Raw genomic sequence first — 17,650 nt, 5'->3', positions numbered from 1 at the left:
AAATAACGATAAAAAAACATAGAAAAAATCATCACAGTGAAGTATGATCCAAATAGTGGGATTTAGCCGTACATGATGATAAGAACAACAAAAATGAACAAATGAAAATTTAAATTTAAATTTAAATTAAAAAAAGTGATAGACTAACTATTATTATTTAATTGGATTAAGTATATTTTTTTAATACAAGTTATTTCTAAAATTATAAATACAAATAATTATAATAAATCTACATTTTGAGATTTGAGCTAAAATGATTTACCGAAAATCCACACATGATTTTTGCATAATTGGATTCGAATACGAGCAATCAAAATTTTTAATTAAATCATTCAAATTTTTTAAAAGTTTTAGTTAAACTCTTTAAATTTTTTTTTATAAATTATCATTAATCATTTCAAGATTCTTAAAAATATTTATTCAAAATTCTCAATTTTTTAAAAAATTATTATTAAACCTTAAATTTGTAAAAAATTTAATTAAATCTTTTAAAATTTTAAAAAAAAATTTAAACTCAAAAAACTCTAAGCCCGTGACAATAAAAAAAATCTATCAGACAACTACGTAACCTTCCCAGTCATACAAAACAAGCTGAGAACGGTCAAGGTGAGCCAGCAAGAACATCACCAGACCAATAGTCATGCTCAGATCATTAAACTTAAAAGGACACAGAGGTAATCCAGCATTCCACTATTGATACTAATGTTTCATTGAAGAAAAAAAAAGTTAGATATTATATTATATATGAGAATTATATTAAATTATGCTAGAAATTTTAATATAAATACTATGATTAATTTTGGAAGGTTCTAGAACAATAACATTTAATATAATTACTTATTTAAAATTTTTATTTCCCAAAAAGACATAATAACTTATTTAAAATATAAATTAAAATTGAGTATTTAAATATAATAAACCAATAACCACTTAGATAAGCATCATAGATGCTAATTTATGTCTGCCGCTTACATACAAATTTTAAGTACCGTTAAAGTTGACTAATTTCATAGTAAAATAATAATGAGTTTTTATTTTATTTTATTACAATCGAATTATTCGTCAAAGCCTTAAGATCTACTCGAAAAATAAGAGAATTTGGATGAAATAAAATGAACAAAAATAAGCTTGATAAAATTTAAGGTTTATTTTTTATATGGATCGGGCTTTGGCCAATAATTTTTTACCTATATTATATTATAAAAATATTATATATGTTAAATAATTTTATATATATTTGTATTTATATAAATCATTAACCCAATAACAATTAAACCCCTTACCTAAAACCTAAAAACAAACTTATACAACTAAATAATCCAACCCAAAATTTAAAAATTTAAAAACTATTTTCAATAAAATAAAATAAAATATTTATTATATTTATCCGTGTCTTTTAGTATAAATACTTTTTAATGTGTTAGAAAATTTTTATTTTAGCTTTTTTTAGTGTATTATATTTTTAAAAAAATATTTTTAAATAAATACTAATCTTAAAAAAGTCAAATATGGGTGGGCCGACTCAGGCCCGAGTTCACTTTTCTTAAATTGGACTGGGCTTAGGGAAAAAAGTAAGCTTATTTTTCGGGTTGAGTCTAGTCCGGGCTTAGAAATTTTGTTTAGATACCTTGTATGGGTCCAACTCGGTCCATGAACACTTCTATTTGTTATTACGTAAATTTTACTTGCAAACCTATGCAAAGGTCAGAGTTTTTTTTTTTTTTAATTTAAAGTTTGAACAATATATAAAAAAGGTTTAAGCAAAAATAGTAAATTTGAAAAATAGGTTTGAACTAAAAAGATTAAATTTATTTAAAATATGAGTTAAATTCGAGTTTAAATATTCAAAACCTGATTCGTTTTAAACAAAAAAATGAAAAATATCTCATAAAAAATCAATCTATATATAATAGCTGTTTGTTTACCTAAAATTGATATAGTTATTTGACAAATTTTATTATTACGTGATTACATGACTCACACAAGACCAGTTCAGCAAAATGACTATTGACTCCACTACATTCTTTTTTAAATATCTTATACCCCTATTTTTATATAATCAATAAATCTAATTTTCAATTCCATCCTTTTTGTTTTACGAAAATCGAAAATTTAATCTTTTTATTTTAATTTATCAAAATTCGATTATTATATTTTATTAAACTCGAAAAATTAGTTAAATTATTAATAAACACATGAAGTCAATTTTCAAGTCAAATTTTTTTAGATAACAAAGTTTAATGGTATTATTTAATTGGATTAATTTTTTCAATTTTCATAAAATTGAAAAATCAAATTCCAATAAAAAAATAAATAGCAAAACTAATATTTCCGTACAAGGATCAAATTCATAATTAACAAAAAAAAGAATAAGAAAAAAAAACTTTTGTGAAAATAGAAAGTTAAAATTTTAATTTTAAACAAATTATGTATGCCTTTCAAAATCTTCTTTATTAAAAGGTGGAGTTTTATTTTATTTTCTGAAAATGGATTGCTTAGATAGGCACTTTATCATCCGTCACTACCCCTCCACTTACCTAGTTTTTAATGCATCATATTACAAAATTCAGCTGGTCAATTGAGTCTTAGTTTGATTGGTATGGGTATTATCATCAATGCAGAAGGACGTGGGTTCAAGTGCGTTAAAGTGTATTATCTTCTTATTTATAGGTTGGGGAGGGGTTATAAATAGTTCTAAATATTATATAAAAAAACATATAATATATATATTTAAATACAAGCTGAGCTGATACTACAAGCAACACGCACCAAATTGCTCAATGAGCACACACCAGCATCCACGTACATTTTCAAAATGGACCCCAAAATTTACAATTTTCTTTTTTCTTTGCTTTTTTCTCAAAAGAAAATATAAAAGGGCCATTTGCTTGCTTCTATAATTGTGTTTGTGCGTGCTGAATCTTATCATCAATAAGGGTTTTTTTTTTAAAGCGATCCAACAACTAGACAAATGAATTATTATTTACGATAATGATAAATTTAATTTTTAATGCTTTATTTTTTCGTTATTTTTGTAATAATTCATTATATCGGATGATTTTAGTTTTTAATTTTAATAGATTTGTTCAAGAGTTAAATTTATCCATCCAAATTTAAAGGTTGGTTCGAAATTTAAGAGGATTTGGACGAAAAAATTAGACTTATTTAAAATATAGGGTGGGCTAGGAATCAAACATTCAACTTCCATACCCGACTTAACATATGAACACCTCTAATCCTAAAGCTTCAAAATTAGTCAAATTATTTTTTGTTGGACGAAAAATGGGACAAATATCAAAACTATACACAAACTTTGATTTAATGTGCAATATCATACATAAACTTCGATTTTAATGATTTTAAATGTAAAATACTAGTTTTTACCATTTGATACAATCCAAACATATCACGTGGGGAAAACAACCAGAAAAAATATTATTGTTAATCTGTAATGGTTTATTATTAATTTAACAGTTAAAAATTTAATTTATTATAATTTTAACAATGACTTAATTGAACGAAATATATATAATTAATTTTTTGAAAAAATTCAGTAACTAAAATAAGTAAAAAAAAATAGAGCTAAATTTATCATTTTACATTATTATTTTGATGCTAAAGTCTTATCTATTATTATTTGAAATGAGTATGTTGGTTTAACTTTGAGGGCCCAAACATTGGCTGACTTTAAGACATTGGGTTTGAAACCTTAGTCATTAAGCTGGTAGCAGTGCTGTTTAGCCCGCTGTAGAAGGGAAGCAGTCACTCTCAGTGATTTCCGGGATATAAAGTCGGTAGACCTGAACTTGAAAATTTGACCTGATCGATCAAAATTCAGTTTTGAAACGACTCGATTTAACTGCAAGAACTCGTTGCTCGATAACTTAAATTCTTTTAGGATGATTCTAAACTGAATTGACCTCAACTTGAAATAAAACTCAACTTAAATAATTCGAACTTGAATTTAATTAAATCCGACACGATTCAAATTTATAATGATTTGATCTAAAAAATCAAGCTTCAAACCCGAATAGCCTGAAATAGTCCATAAGCAAATGGGCCATTTGAATCCTTTAAACCTTCCCGAGCCCAAGAAAAAGATAAAATGTTACGTTAATAAATTGTAAATGAAACGTAATTGTTTCACAAAAAAAACCCTAATTGAATCGAACAGGATTTCACCGATTTGAACCGGTTCGATTTATTAGTTTTTAATGTTTCTTAAAAAAAGTTACGTTAACAAGTTCTAAAAGTTGTCATGTATACCATTAATTTATTTTCATAAATGTCAATTAAGAACATATGATAATATTTTAACTCTATTTGTGAAGTAAAAAAACTTTATCCTTAGTGCATCAAATAATTATCTATATTATTAATTAAGTTCATGGCTGAGTTAGTGTCACGAGTCAACTAACACCAACTTGGTTAGAAAAATTATAAAAATATCCTCCCGTAATTAAAATAAGTTTATATCATTTGAGGGTATTTAGTCTTTTTCATAAGAATATAAATATTGTGAGATTTGAACCCATATCAATTGAATTAATAAAAGCTTGTATTTACCACTTAACCAAAGCTTCATTTTATTATTTTCTATACGTTTTTATTTTAATCTACACAATTTATTACCTTAGTCAGTCGTATAGCTATCCTTACTCTTAATTAAGCTATCGACTCAGGTGTCACAAGTCAACCGACATCATCCCGATTAGAAAAAATTATTAAAATATTATCCCTCAATTTAAATAAATTATATTATTTTGAGGGTATTTTAGTTTTTTTTAATCAAAACCTATAAAAATATAGGTATAGTGGGAGTTGAACCCACACCAATTGGATTAGTAAAAACTTAAATTTACTAATCACCCAAAGCTTCATTTTGTTGTTTCTATAAGTTTTTATTTTATTATGCACAATTTATTATATTCATTAATTATATATATTAATAATGTTGTTGATTGTGTTGGTATCACAAGTTAACTCGATAACAACTCAAAATTGATGACAACACCTGATAAACAATTGTGCTTAAATGTGCTTAAATTTCGTTTTATTAACAAATTAATCTAATTTTTTTATATTAATATTGTACATATTTAATTTGTTATTACTAATTAATTTTAAATCATACATCTCATTATTTATTGTATGTTGTTTTCAAACACATTTCTATGTTCTAAATGGTCTCCATACAAGTGTAGAATTTTGAGCCCTAATAATCTAATTACAAATTAAATAAAAATATAATTCGATTTGAATAATTGCTTCTTCTTTTTTAACTCGTGAATCGAATATCGAATCATGAATTAAACCTAACTTAAATCATACTTAATAAAGTCAAAACTAAACATTGTGATTTGAGTCGATTTTCAATTTTTTTTCTTCAACTTTTGGATTCACCCATATACCTAAATGATGGAGATTTTTGTTGGGTTGATTGTACTAGACATTTTCAAATTACAACTCAAATTTTAAATTAGTCCTTAAATTTTAAACATTCCGAGTTTTTAAAGTATCAACATGATATCAATTAAGTTATTCCGTCAGCCTAATCATTAATTTGTACATTGAATGTCAACTTAAATCGAACACATACCATATTAATATATATATATCAAATTGTGAACACGTGTGTTCCTATTTTACAAACAACTTCAATATGATATATTAAAAAAATAGAAATAATATTCCGAATTTTATTGACAATGTTTGTTCTCTTTAACACGTTAAACTTAAATTATTCATGTGATAGGTGGATATGCGTTTATAATTTGATTCATGTATTTTAAATATATACTTCACGTTATATTTAAACTGACAAGTAAACTAATAAAAATAATCTAATTAATATTATACTAATATTTTGATAATTCAATTAAAACTTTTTGAAATTTATAAATTGATCAAACCATAATTTTGTCCTTGAGGCATTTAGTGCAATTAAACCCTTTTTTATTTGTCTGTTTTTTATTTCTAACTCTTGACCTTTACGTAAATACGAGATTCAAATTTTAATATTGTTAACATTCTATTCAAATTTCAAAATTTGCGATATTCTTTATTGAAAAACATAAAAATGTATCGACCCGAAATCCAAATCATTCGGGTAATTTAAAATTCGACCCGAAAAAAATCTATTTATATATACTTTTAAGAACTCTCTTTAAGGGGGTCGTCTCTCTCTAGACTCCACTTTTTTTTCTTCTTCTTCACGATAAAATCCTTTTTCTCTATACTCTAATCATCTATATCAGGAATAAGATGAATTGATGAACTCAACCATGAACTAAATCTTGTATCAACGAAATGAAAAAAAAAAAGGATGAAGAACATGTTTTCTTAACGATATTCGGAAGAAATTCATGAAGACAACAACAATACCAATAATAATAATAGCATAGAATCTGGTCAATTACTAATAAAGCATGCTTATATTTTAGGGTCAATAATTATATTTGCTTTCTCATAAAATTTTTAAGACCATATACAACATTAATGAAAATTTTAAGATAAATAATTACTTAATTATTGCACTAATAATTTGATTTACTATCAACACATTTATAAATAGACTAATTTATGTTTTTTATGCTATGGCAGATGATGTATCATAAAAAAGTTTTTTTTTAAAAAAAATTTAAATTCATTATTACATTCATCAATAATATATTAATTATTAATAGAATGCGCGTTAAAATTATATAAAAAGTTGGTGGATTAATTATAATAAAAGAGAATAGTGAATTTGATGCATTTATTTGAACAAACTAATTCCATCACTTCAATTTTCATGGAAGAGTTTAAATTTATAAAGAAAGAAGAAGACTTAATGTGGAAGCCAATTTACTCAATTGAATTTGTCTGCCTTTTTAGTTATAGGTCCCTTACTGCTGGTCTCATATTTGCTTTAGACATAAGCCATCATTGACCAAAAATGGAAAAAGATGTTGGTCCTTTAAGCTTATTCAAGGTTGTTTCACTCATTATTACCAACTCTATTATTATTCTCAACAAATAAAATCTGGGATAAACTAACTTTTAGTCTTTAAATTTAGTATTTTTTTCATTTTAGTCCCTAAATTCTTTTGTCTACATTGGCCCTGAAATTTGACAGTTTTTTTGAACTTAGATTTCGTTTAGATATGACGACGTGACATTTTGAGATTGTGTCACATCATCACTTGATTTGAATTTTTTTTAGATTATATATTTTAAAATATTTAAGTAATGGTACGTTATAATATCAGAGTGTCATATAGTCATGCATTAACATAATTTTAAATTCAGAGGCCAAATTAGAAAATTTTGCTAATTTACGAGACTAATATAGATGATAAAAAGAATTCAATGATCAAATTATCAAACTTAAAGATTAAATGTTGTTTTATCCTATCAATTTGTAGAGATCATCAACAATAATTATCTCTAATAAATTGGGTTGGACTCGAGTGATAGTTTACAATTTGTTTTTTTACTATTTAAAATATTTTATGTGAAAAAGAAATATTTTAAAAAGAGGGTAATAATCTCATGGCAATTAATAATTTAGGGCAAATATTTGTACATTCAAACTAGCTTTTGAGTAATAAAATACTTTCACATTGTCTCAACTTGTGTGTTTGTCTTCTCCGGTTGTCTAGGCTAAGTGTGTTGAAGCCTCTCTTAAGTATCGTTGGAATCAAAATTGAGGCCATATGGGATCGAAGGTTGACTTAGGCTCATTGTCGTTGAAATTGAGCTTAAGGCTACACGTGACTGGAGTTAAAGTATTGGCCTGTGATATAGGCGGTGTGAATAAAGAAGATCATACAAGAATAATTTTAATAACCCAGTAACTTAAATAAAAAAAATTTACTAGTTCAATGATAATTTTGTAACTTTTTAAATTTAAGTGGCTAAAACGTAAATTTACTAATAGTGTAGGAACCTTAAGTGTAGTTTACCCGATATTTTATTATAAGAAACAGGTCTAGATCGGTAGTCTAATATTTGAAAACTCAAAAAGCAAGGAGACGAGCTCAGGAGGAGTAAAATAGTAATGTCTGCACCATAACAACCTACTTTCTTACCTTAAATTTTTTCAAAATCAAACGCATGCAAATTTTGCCAACCGTGATATACCGAAAAAAGCTCTTTCATTGAACCCTTACCCTCTCTCAAAAGCAGAAAAAACCATAAATAAATAAATAAAAATCCAAAAAACCGATTAGGTTCGACGATTTGAATCGCTCCGTCTATTTCCCCGTTTCTAGCTCTACGAATCAATCGGAAAAAACCTCCGATTTGGCCGGTGAATGGAAGCAATCAGAAAACAAGCCACTCGGCTTCGAGAACAAGTCGCTCGCCAACAACAGGTCTCTATCTCTATCCCCTAATTTGGACTCTTTCCTTCTTTTTGCTCAAATTTGATTTAGATCCAAGTCAACGCTGATTTCTTAGTTTCATCCATGATGTTTCTCTGCACTTTTAGTGATTTTCTATTTCATTTTTGTCTTCGATCTGATTTTTTTTATTGTTAGTCTTCTTTATTTCGATTATGCGTTCGTTCCATTTTGAACTAAGTGTCGGATCTATTTATAGCGGTTTTTTTTTATTTGTGAATCGATTTGAAATATTGTGGAAATAATTGGACTGCTTGTGTGAGTATTAAACTGAAAGTGATGAGCTATTTGGATGTTATTTTTATTAGACAAATTGAAATTTTGAATTTGGAGGATGTAATTTGGATCAGCATTCTTTTTTTCAATATTAAGTTTCTATTGAATGATAAAAAAAACCGAAAAATGAATTTGAAATATTGGAAAACTTTTTGCTTGTTAAAATCCATTAGAAACTTGTTTTATTTGTTTTAGATTGCTATCTGCAGGGAGCTTAGTTTGTTTTAACTCAAACTTTTATTTTCTTTGAATGTTACTTCAGGCTGTCTTTAAACAGTTCGGTGCTGGGGGATATGGAGGTTCAGATAACGTAATTACTGATGAGGTAGAACTCCAGCAACATCAGAAACTCGAGAAGCTTTATGTCTCAACCCGTGCTGGCAAGGTTGCTAAGTTGTTCTTTTGCATCAACTTTTGTTTTGTGTGTTCTCTTCGTTTAACTTGGTCAATTTTGTGTTTCAGCATTTTCAAAGGGATATTGTTCGTGGCGTTGAAGGATATATCGTCACTGGGTCCAAACAAGTTGAAATAGGTGAGTTGAATGATATATTGTCAGCATTTACTACTTGATTTTTAGAATTCCATTTTGTATATAATCGGTCTTTTTCGACAGGAACGAAGTTGTCTGAGGATAGCAGGAAATATGGTGCTGAAAATACTTGTACCAGTGGCAATACATTATCGAAAGCAGCTCTAGGGTATGGACGTGCTCGTGCTCAAATGGAGAAGGAACGCGGGAATCTGTTGAAGGCTCTTGGCACACAGGTTTGTTTAATGTTTTCATTACTAGAACATAAAATACTAGAATGTTAAGTTGGTAAGTTCATGAATCCATGGAAGAAGACTTCTATGTAAGTTAATATAAGCTGTTTGGTGGTGTATGTTTGGATAGCTTATTTTTTTCTTTTCTTGTGTATATGCTTTTGGTTAATATTTTGATTAATTTGATTGTTAGGTTGCCGAGCCACTAAGAGCAATGGTAATGGGAGCTCCTTTGGAGGATGCACGGCATCTTGCTCAACGTTATGACAGAATGCGACAAGAAGCTGAAGCACAGGTTTTTATATGCTACAATATCTTACTGATCAATTGGATATCTTTGTTTGTTTTAATTTTAGAAGAATATATTATGCGTATATAGTTTCACATAATTAGGTCCATAATGAGAAATGCTTGAAGCCAAAAATCGGTTGAGAAGATGGGTTTCTGCCAATCTATACATGTTTGCATTTTCTAGAGATTTGTCAAGAGTGATATACATTATGTGTTATTTATCAGTACGGAGTAATACTTGCCCCTTGTGTTGTTATTATGAAAATTGTATATAAGTATATATTTACGCCTTCTGTTGGACCTAAACAGGCAATAGAAGTTTCGAAACGCCAAGCTAGAGTAAGGGAAACATCGGGAAATCCTGAGATCGTCATGAAATTGGAATCTGCAGAGACAAAACTGCAAGATCTAAAGTCAAACATGGCAATATTGGGAAAAGAAGCTGTTGCAGCAATGACCGCAGTTGAAGCTCAACAACAGAGGTTGACACTTCAGAGACTTATTAGTATGGTAATACAAATTTCCTTCCATATAAAATACTTTAGTTTATTTGGGATGTCTGTAAACTTAATTTTGATATTATCTCGGGTCAAAAGGTTGAAGCTGAACGTACATATCATCAACGAGTCCTTCAGATACTTGATCAGCTTGATGCCGAGGTATGAATTTTGCTACTGAATCCTTTCTCAATATTCTCTTTCTAGAACTAACCAGCAATATCCAAACAATATAATTTCCCCGTCTTCTTAATAGATGAGATCCGAACGACAACGAATTGAAGCACCTCCTCCCCCAAGTATGGAAACCATGCCTCCACCTCCAACATACGAGGAAGTTAACGGAGTTTATGCTTCCCAAACAAATAACGGTTCAACAGATAGCATGGGCTACTTTTTAGGCGAGGTTTGTAACTCAGTTCCTTGCACCATCATTTTTGAACCAAGAAGTTACTCTAATCTGTTCAATGGCTGACTAATTGATGTATTTACTCCAGGTAATGCATACGTATAATGGCGAATCCGACGTGGAGCTTTCTTTGTCAGTTGGTGACTTCGTAGTTGTTCGAAAGGTTTAACTGCTTTACTTTCCTATACAATTTATGAGGACATAGTATAATCCAATGAGGATTTGATTTCTATAAACTCATGGATTTTGGCAGGTGACGAACAACGGGTGGGCCGAGGGAGAATGCAAGGGGAAAGCAGGTTGGTTCCCTTTTGGATACATCGAAAGAAGGGAACGTGTTCTTGCAAGCAAAGTGGCAGAAGTTTTCTAAGACATTTCTGCGTATCGGTGTCGGAGAAGACGATTTTGTACGTTCATCTTTCTCTTCCATATTTGTTTGTTTTGTGCTTATGTGTATTTCAAATTGAAGAGTTTTCACAAATAGAATTTTATTCTTCACTATGTGAATACATTTTATATTTTTATTTATCTTTCTTTTTAAAAAATTTGGCACGTGTCTGTCCTTTTTTTGCTTTTTTGCTTATTGATGAGTGAAAAACTCTTTTTCACTTTATATTATCCTCTCTTTTTTATTATCTTTTGTTTATTTTTTAAAAATGGACATGTATATATAAGTAAAATCATTCAAGTATATAAAAAAATCATAATAACTTATGCTAGAGGTTACAATTTGGATCGCATTTAGAAAGAAAAAAAAAGATTACCCTAAGATATTATGAATTTTCAGAAATCCAACTAAATATTTAAGGTAATCAAATCAAAATTTGTCGGTTTAAATTGATTTTTGCTTCATTGGTTTTTATTTTTATTTTTAAAAATATTTGTAAATCATTTAAATATATTTGCTAAAAGATAAAATTAATTTCAATTTAGATAATTACAGTCGAGAAAGGATTTAGTTACACCGTTATAAAATTTATACGTTTTTGCATAGTTTTGTATGATTATATTTTATGAATTTATTGATATAATTATACATGTAACTTTTTGAACCGACTTAATATCTCTATTATTATATTAGTTTAAAGTATTATATATTAACACTTATTGAACAGTTCGGTAATAATTAATTTTTTTAATTTATATCAAATTTAACATACGTAAAACATAACTGTGATGGTTTATGCTAACTGTTAAAAGATATACAAAATGGTGTAAACCAATTTTAATTTTACGTCAGTGTAAATAAAATCAAATTAAATAAAAGCAAACCAAATATTAGGGTTGAAGCTAATGTTGTTTTCAATTTTCTTGCTCAACCATATTACATGCACAATCAAAACGGTAGCGTTATACCATTTTATTAGTAAACTTCACTCAACAAGACTTCATTTTCTAATACACCGATAATGATGTTTTATATTATTTAATTTTTTAGGGAAAAAAAAACTTTTACAAGCTAGATTAGAATGCTACCACACATCCCATGTCGTAGAAATTTATTATTTTATTTATTATTAATTAAAGCATGGTCCTGCACAAATGAAAACAAAGAGAACAAGAAGGGTTCATCAATATGCCACAAGTCTCTATTTTGAAAGTTAATCTTTCTATTTTTATTTTTAAAAATTCAATGTAAACCTATATTTAACAAATAATAATAATAATTTTAACGTTCCTAACTAGAGTTGTCCTAAGTCAAGGAATAAAACTTTAGGCTCGATTATTAAGCCTGAGCCCAACCTGACACAAAAAATAGACTTAAATTTTTGCTCAAGCCTGACTCAAATACCAATGCTGAAGTCTAAGTGTAGCCCACCTATATTAATATTTTTTATACAAATTTTTTTATAAATATAATACATCAAATATACTAAAAATATTAAATAAATATTTTTCAACAAATTGAAAATAAATTAAAAAAAATTATACTTAGATACCACTAAACAACAACAAAATATGAAAAAACAGTAATATTTTTTTTATTGTGAATTTGGGTCGGGTTATACCCAAATAAAAAAATCTTACTCAAAGACCGACCTATTTTTCTATACAAGTCTTATTTTTTTATCCAAATTTTTCGGACATATATTTTTACCCAATTCCTTCCTTTTTCAAACAGGCTTTCGAGCTGAACAACTCAGACCATGAACAACTCTAGTGCTACTCAGGCTTGAATTTTAAAATCTAAAAAAAATTAAATTTTGAAAATAAATATATATGCACTAAAGTCCAAATTTGTTAAAAGCATAGAAACTCATTGCATATTAACCTTTTGGTAATTACTAGACAATTAAAATATAATTTCAAAATTTTAGGTCTGTTGTTGTTTAACTTAAAATTCTTTTATCAAATTAATTGATGTGATATTTTAAAATTAAAAAAATAATCACTTCGTAGTGATGTAAAACAAAAAATGTCGTAATGAAACTGAATTTAATAGAAATTTTAACTTTATTAACAATTGGATTTCCATTTTTAAATTTGAAAAATAAAAAGATTAAATGACTTGAAATAAAAGTAAAAGAACTAAATTCGAAATATACAAAAAATACAAAGACTTAAAACACATTTTATCCTTTTACTAAACAAATGAATTTCATTGTTTAAGTAATAGAACTTACTAGTTAATTTGGCTCATTGGGTCCTCGATTAGCCAAAGTAATGGCCAGTAAAATGAAAAGCAAGACAGCCTGCATTGGGTAAAATGAGAATAATCAGTAAATATCCATTGAAAAATAGCCACAAGGATGCCAAAATGTTAGATAAAAGCACTATCAAAGGCTATTTTAGCATTTTATACTCCGTGCTTTAAGAAATTGACAAATTAATCGTGTTAGATTAAAAAGTAAATTGATTTTTCTATTAAAAATTTCATCTATTCCTACTATTAAAATTTGATCATTGTACATTAGAATGAGGTATACGTGGCGTGTCTACTTATTCCGTCAACCACACAAGTTTTTAACCGTAGAAATAGATAAAATTTTCAACAAAAAAAATCATTTGCTCTCGATCTAATGTATAAAAGCTAATTTGCCCATTTTTAAGTAAAAGAGATAAAATTCAATCTGACTCCTAGTATAGGAACCTATATGGTACTTTTACCCCAAAATGTTATGGAAACTCACCAGAAGTGGAGTGTAATTGGTCTGATTTGGAATTATGTAAGATTTCCTGACCAAAACCCATTTAAAAAAATTTAAGTATGAAGATATGATTTTTTTCTTTTAAACGAAAATAACAGCATCAACCATAAATATCAATAATGAAACTTTGATAAACCTTTCATTCAGGACCCCTGAGTCCCTGCAAGTCTTGAGGATCGAATCAAGTCTGCTCGATGTTTTTTGTGCACAAGGATCGTTTTTGTCGACCTACAATAACCGCAGAAGCACTTTCGTTGTCATGAAACCCCATGAAAAACGAGATACAAGTACGATGCATTCGATGAAATTCTCGAAGTTGGTATATAAATATTGCTTATCTAACTGTTAAGAATGAATCACGTACCTTAGCTTTCAACATACAAGAAAAATCATAGAAAGCACCATAGACATCAGCCATCGTGTTGGTTCGGTCAATGACTTTCGCAGTGAGACCTGGAAACACAACCCGAAGATAAACTTGACATCAACCCAACAAATGAAGCCTCATTTTCAACAAAGTGTCTGTGCCTATAAGCTTCAAAGAAAACAATTCTGGAGACTAATAACTTACCACGCCTCATTTTCACTACGCCTCTGAAGACTTCGATGTTGTTGTAGCATAAGGCTAGTGTTCCGATAGCCATGACCTAGTAATAGCACAATACAAGTCAATTCGATAACAGTACATGATTTCATGAAGATAACATGCCACTTGAACAATATACGAGAGCGAATATAAGATAACAGAAGAAATACTCTCTCTCGAACCTGAGGGATAGCACAAAATCGAAAGATTGCAGGATCACGTAAAGCAGACATGTATTTTAGGCAATCATCCACATGTATTAAAGCATTAGTGACCATGTCATTCAAGCACTGCACTGCCTTGACTGAGTTTTCCTCGTATTTCAAGTCCTACGGGGGAAAATTAATATAAGGGAACACCCATTTAAAAGCGGTTCTGTGTAAAGTTACTCAAACTTCAATTAAATTTGGGCCTACCTCAAGTTTGTTGACATATTTACCCCAAATTTGACGAGGCCAAAACATACGTGACTTTGGTATCTCATTGATATCCTCGAGATAATCTCGGATTATATTTGTTTTCTGCAATTTTGTTAGATCCAAAACACATGGTTAAAGAATCGTATCTTCAAACAACTGTCGAAACCCATGCACAAGAAAAAAGTTACTTCATTCACGTATTAGAGCAATACCTGAAGAAATAAACCCATTGAATTGGAGAGAGTATCAGGAGCCAAATCTTCTGTACCGCATGCATGGAAAAGTTTGGAAAGACCTAACCCCACGAGTCCTGCTACATAGTGACAATATTCATCATAATCACCGACTGTTTCAACCTGCAATAAAACACAAGTTTCCGGGATCATATATATGTTAATATGAACACATTTGAAATTTGTATTTGTGCATACATATGATTTAGTGCTAAGATTGAGAGATTAAGTTCTTATATACGGTAAGAGACGATATAGAGGAGATCAACCAGTGTTCAATACTTTGTAAATGAACCTTTTTCTCATTCATGCATCCAGGTATAGCTCAGTGCCCACTGCCCAGTAACTCATATCAGATATAGCAAATTAATGTATATATTTGTTCGAGGGAAAAAGCCGAATATTGTTGACCGAAATAGAATACTGTCTTTTCAGCAATGCAGATTAGCATACACAAACACACATGCATTTGTTCGAGGGAAAACCCTGAATTTTGTTGGCTGAAATAGAGTACCGTGTTCATCAACAAAAAGCAGGTTAAAATAACGATGCATGCGTTGTTAAAATAAACAATGCAGATTAACACACATGCAAACACAAACATATTTGTTCAAGGGAAAACCCCAAATTTTGTTGGCTGAAACAGAGTACCGTGTTCATCAATAAAAAGCAAGTTAAAATAACAATGCAGATTAACACATACACACACATATTTGTTCGAGGGAAAACTCGAATTTTGTTGGCTGAAATAGAATACTGTCTTTACCTTCCCAACCTCAACAAGAAAATCAGTGTTCATCAAGAAAAAGCAGGTTAAAATAACAATAAAGATTAGCATATGCACGCGCAAGCGCACACACATATTTGTTTGAGGGAAAACCCAGAATTTGTTAACCGAAATAAAACTCCGTCTTTTCCATCCCACACCTCAACAAAAAGCAGGTTAAAATAAACAATGCATGCATGACAAACCTCTTTGCAAATAAATTTTGCCATTCCTGCACCCATTCTTTTCGTAATATCCTCAATTGCCTCCTGATAACTGCAAAATCAATCAATAAACATTGATTCTTTTTTGGTCGAAATCACAAGCAAAAACAACTTGAACATCATTTAAGATAGCCGAGTTGCCAGATAAAGACATAAACACATATAGTTAACATCACATTGAAATCTTGGCATAAACAAAGAAAATCAAGAAAAAGTAAGTTGATAACCAACCCTTTTTCGAGTTCCAAAAAAGCAGTAGATACATGATGAAACTCATCCATAAGAACTTTGTAGTTCTTCGTACCACCTGAAAAAGAAAGAGAGCTATATAAGCAAATGAACCGGGATTCTTTGACCCGTAAGTTTTCAGCAACAAAATGAGCTGAAATTCCAGAGAAAATCAACAGAAATCCCCCATTGAAGGAGGAAAATTATTCAAAATGCTCACAAGAAAAGTGCCAATCACGATCATATATATGGCGATAAAATTCTTCAAGGATAGGAACTTTGATATCTGTTGCAACACTAGTGTCATCCTCTGCAAGTAAAAAAATGAACACATCAGTACATATCAACACGTGATTGTAATGATCTAAAGAAATAAGCCAATATGCAAAATATTACACTAATCATTTATAGATTATATAATTTAAACCCTAAATCTAGCATGCAATGAAGCCAATATGCACAAGTTATTCCTAGTAATTTAGAATCAATGGAAACTAATACAAAATGGGAAAATCACATCAAATAAAAATAGAAGGTTGAAGATTAAGAACAAACCAACAGTATCAAGAGCTCGAAGAACCAAATAAAATATGCAGACCTGCAAAACCACAATAATTTAATACTTGAGATCAGAAAATCAATACATACATGCAAAATCAAAGCGCCATCAATAAATAACATCGAATTTGATAAGAAATTTATGAAATCAAACGACACCAATATAAAATTCAAATAAATAACCATTGCTTACGGCGTTTTTAAGCTCGGTGTCGAGCTGTTGAATAACGAGAGCGAAACTACGAGATACTTTGTGAAGCATAGAGAAACAAAAAGCCCAGTGAGGCTCTGATGGGATCTGTCTCTCGGCATGCCTTGAAGCCATTTTCAGCTTCAACAATGGATAAAAATCACCTGGGTGTTTCACAAGAGCTCCTAAACTCCCCATTGAAAAGATTTCTTTTCTCTCTTCAAGTTAAACCCAAATCAACAAAATTAAAATCTGGGTATACGTTTAAACCATACACTTTCAAAGAGAGGAATTGAGGTTCTTGGATTTTATACTGGAAGATACTGATTGGGGCTTTTTTTATATAGTTTTAATTGAAATGATGCTTGGTCTTGGCTTGTTCACTGTTTTCTTTTTTAACCCTCCATTAAAAAAATTAAAAATTGATTTTCGACCTGTTTTTGAAGATTCGATTGATTGAACAAGTGGAAAGCGAACAGAAGCATTAAATCTTGTGGTTAGGAAAGTGTTGAAATTTGGAATATTTTAATCCAATAATTTGGACTTTTTAGACTTGCCAGCTTGTAGGAAAAAAAGGGTAAATTCCACCAAATGCCATTAAACTATTAGTAAATTTATGTTTTGGTCACTTAACTGCAAAAAGTTATAAAAATAGTCATTAAACTATTCGAAAAGTTT

The 17,650-nt window shown here is 29.2% G+C and overlaps 2 protein-coding genes across 3 annotated transcripts; one reads left to right on the top strand and one right to left on the bottom strand.

The window, feature by feature from the left end:
* Positions 1–7,982: 7,982 nt before the first annotated feature.
* On the top strand, positions 7,983–11,232 carry LOC107908821 (SH3 domain-containing protein 2). Its single transcript, XM_016836096.2, has 10 exons — positions 7,983–8,357; positions 8,923–9,045; positions 9,123–9,192; positions 9,274–9,425; positions 9,616–9,717; positions 10,023–10,223; positions 10,310–10,372; positions 10,467–10,616; positions 10,708–10,782; positions 10,873–11,232. Exons 1-10 carry the CDS (start codon positions 8,298–8,300, stop codon positions 10,987–10,989), a joined length of 1,113 nt encoding a protein of 370 aa, XP_016691585.1. The 5' UTR covers positions 7,983–8,297; the 3' UTR covers positions 10,990–11,232.
* Positions 11,233–11,897: 665 nt separating this feature from the next.
* On the bottom strand, positions 11,898–17,471 carry LOC107908820 (squalene synthase-like). 2 transcript variants are annotated; one of them, XM_016836094.2, is made up of 14 exons: positions 16,976–17,471; positions 16,780–16,822; positions 16,445–16,534; positions 16,228–16,303; positions 15,979–16,048; positions 14,986–15,129; positions 14,771–14,875; positions 14,537–14,683; positions 14,340–14,415; positions 14,133–14,221; positions 13,905–13,996; positions 13,751–13,796; positions 13,244–13,312; positions 11,898–12,153 (listed from the first exon to the last, which is right to left on the bottom strand). In XM_016836094.2, exons 1-13 carry the CDS (start codon positions 17,168–17,170, stop codon positions 13,247–13,249), a joined length of 1,239 nt encoding a protein of 412 aa, XP_016691583.2. In that variant the 5' UTR covers positions 17,171–17,471; the 3' UTR covers positions 11,898–12,153; positions 13,244–13,246.
* Between the last annotated feature and the right edge of the window lie 179 nt (positions 17,472–17,650).

This window comes from Gossypium hirsutum, chromosome D02 (genome assembly GCF_007990345.1).
Source record: "Gossypium hirsutum isolate 1008001.06 chromosome D02, Gossypium_hirsutum_v2.1, whole genome shotgun sequence".
NCBI classification, from domain to species: Eukaryota; Viridiplantae; Streptophyta; class Magnoliopsida; order Malvales; family Malvaceae; genus Gossypium; species Gossypium hirsutum.
The sequence above is the reverse complement of the archived record's forward strand: the minus strand, read 5'-3'. Positions and strand labels throughout refer to the sequence as shown.